We start from the raw sequence: 3,077 nt of genomic DNA, 5'->3' as shown, positions 1-3,077 counted from the left end.
TGCGCCAGCGGACCCCCCCAAAGACCCCGCAGACACCAAGGGAGACTGGGAGAGGGGCGCAGAAGCACAGGCTGCGCAAAGGGGGGATGTGGGAGAGGTCCCTGAAGAGAGGCCGCAGCCCTCACAGGGCACTGCAGTCAGTTTGTCCCCACAATCCATGTCCCCGGCAAATATATATGCCAAACCAGAGCCCCAGGCACAGGAAAGAGACCCCAGCAGGCACCGCCCCCATCCCTAGGCCTGTTGCCGCAGTTGCCCCTAGCAACCGACCATGGCCGCCCCTAGGCTGTAATTGGTCTTTAGTTTTTTTGTGCCTAGCGTCCTTCTCCTGCAGGTGGCGATATTACCCTACAGTACATGATCTCCGATCTGTTCCCTGTGTCCTTCAATGAACGGGAGAGAAATATACTTACCCTTTAAGCTTTGGTCTGTTCAATTCTTAGAGAAAAAAATATTTATGCAACAAGATATTTGTGTGTCTAAGCAGCTAGTATAAATCAGCCACATGCAGAATATGATGTATTTCGAGTCATAGTTCATGGTTAAAATTGCAAAATGCTGGCTGGTACCTTCATAGGGCTGAAGAGCTTCCTGGAGTTGAGCATCCAATACCTTCCTCTTCCTAAGCTCTTGGTATATGCTACGACAGGTCTGATGCAGCCGCTTCTCTCGATCTTTTGCATTTCTTAGCTCCTTTTCTTTCTGGGCTCTGGAATCTTCCGATGCTTGCAGTTTCTTTTTTAGTGTTTCAATATCCGGAATAAAATATGGATGATCCTGAAACAACAGAAACAAAATACATCAATAAAAAATAACGGAGCACGATTTCTATATGTGTTTTGTAGAAGATTCTGAAAAGGACTGTGGAATGTCCTCCAGCAATAAAGAGCAGGAATACACCAGACGTTTTTGTACTTTAAACTGATCACTGAGGGGTAGCATTAGGTTTATTCTGCATCCCCGTACCTTCTATCCAAGGTCAGCAATTAGAAAGAATAAAAACAGCTTACATACAGCTGATTTTCTAATTTAAAAACTGGTACTCCCATAATGCCGAGCATGCATATAAGCCTTCCAAATAATCAGCACTAGAAGAGTAGAAAGTGTGTGCCACTCTGATGTAGGCGGTAGTTCTCAGTTGCAGGGATGTTCCTTAGACCGGACTGGCAGCATAGATGGCAGCATAGATGCTGCTGTACATTCCAGCAATTCTAACGACCCAGAAAGAACAGCATAGTGGATGGTTAATGGGCATAATCAATTTATTTTTTAATGTAGTGGGTGCACACTTGGATTGTAAAACTTGGCAAGCACTTTTAGTATCTAGCTTTTTTTTCTGGCTGAAATTCTGCTTCATAAATGCGCAGGAGTTGCATCATCACTGGCCGCCCTATGGCTGAAGAAGGAAGATGCCAAGAGTGGGAAAATCTTCCAGGAAGATGACACCAGCAGATGTGGAATGACAAGGGAAAGCACTTATCAGTGGAGAAGAGCAAACGACAGTTCTGCTTTGAAGTTAACCTCCAAGAAAACAGCTAAAAACAAAGCAGAAATATAACAGAATTTTCATGCTTGCCATAAAATTGATAACTATTTGGCCAGTTCTATTCTGCATGCAACCCAGTATCGGTATTGGTGGCGATACCGAGTATTTGGGCGAGCACTCGTACATGCCCAAATGCTCCGATACATAGATATCCTCTGACTGGCAGTACCGAAAGGGAACATGGAGGCGGCTTCCTCGCCAATCAGGAAGCTGGGTGGCCGGTAATGACTCGCGGCCCGGCTTCCTGATTGGCTGGGAAGCCAAGTCTATGCTGTTTGGCCAGCTCCATGCTGACTGGCCACGAAGCCAGCTTTCCAGCCAAATCAGCATGCAGTCGGCCAAACAGCATGGAGCCAGCTTCCCAGCCAATCAGGAAGCTGGGCCGCAGGTAATGACCCGTTTCACGGCTTCCTGATTGGCCTGGAAGCTGACTCCATGCTACCGGAATCGGTACTTGGTATCGGCAGGTATTGAAATATAAATATCGGTACTCGATACCAAAAAAACGGCATCGGTGCGTCGCTACTTTGGGCTATAGGAGAACATGCAACACTCAATGCTCGAGCAATCAATAGCCAGGTCCAAACACTGTCACAAGGGGTCAGGACAGAAGGTCTTCAGCTCTGTGTAAGTTCTAACAAAGACAGAAACTGAACTCACAGAATGACGGATGAAGGCCAAGTCCACATGCATCTTTGGCTTCCCTTTTCCTAATTCACCTTAGAATGTATCTCTACATTCTCTACCTTATGTAATCTACAACTCTACCTTATGTAAATAAGGTTTACCTTTCTGACTACCTATCTTCCCAACCATAAAATTAAAAAAGGAGAGACAGGGTTCAACAATTAACAAACCTGCAACTGTGCTTGACAGTTCCTTGTGCCATCTGTATCTGTGCCGAGTGTCATATCTTCTTCTGGCTCTTCCGTGGGAGTTTCAAGAATTCTTGGAACATCTATGCTGGGGGGTTCAGTCACATGTATTGCTTGGTTTTCAGGCATTTCTGGCTTCTGAAGAAATAGTTTCATCTAAAATACCATTGAAAGAGTTGCAAAGATTATACATACATGGATACAAAGAAGCTTATTTTAAAAATCTGCTGTTTCAGCTATGACAAACATTCTGTGGAAAAATGTTACAATGCCCCGTTGAGCCATACCAAATCCCAGTGGCTGAAACTGGTAACTCAAGTTAAAAGTCATACAAACTAGAGCAGACTATTCTTAACATGTTCACACCCAGCCATTCATGGTTAGGCAACAAATGCTGTGTGACGATTTAATAGAATCAAAGCATGCAAGGCATACAAACTTTCCTTTTGAACAGTCTGCTGTAAATTTTAATAAAAGGTAGGAAAAGGGCCTACCATTAGGGACATCTCATATCAGATGTACCAACATCCCTAAAAGCATAAATGATACCATACTTCCTAGACATATATCAGATCTAACAAAATGTTTAACTGTGTGAATGAGAAGAGTTTTTAATTTAAAGCACCTCTAGTTTTAAATTATATATTTATATATAA

At 43.8% G+C, this 3,077-nt stretch overlaps 1 protein-coding gene across 1 annotated transcript in view; it reads right to left on the bottom strand.

The window, feature by feature from the left end:
• Positions 1-3,077, bottom strand: part of THAP9 (THAP domain containing 9) — a 33,395-nt gene that overhangs the window by 15,840 nt on the left and 14,478 nt on the right. Inside the window, 2 exon segments of the mRNA XM_018553713.1 lie at positions 570-777; positions 2,404-2,577. Of these exon segments, the coding sequence (XP_018409215.1) occupies positions 570-777; positions 2,404-2,577 (382 nt within the window).

Source organism: Nanorana parkeri, unplaced genomic scaffold (genome assembly GCF_000935625.1).
Source record: "Nanorana parkeri isolate BGI_ZX_2015 unplaced genomic scaffold, ASM93562v1 scaffold128, whole genome shotgun sequence".
In the NCBI taxonomy this organism is placed as follows: domain Eukaryota; kingdom Metazoa; phylum Chordata; class Amphibia; order Anura; family Dicroglossidae; genus Nanorana; species Nanorana parkeri.
Note: the sequence above shows the minus strand (reverse complement) of the source record. Positions and strands in the feature narration are given on the sequence as shown.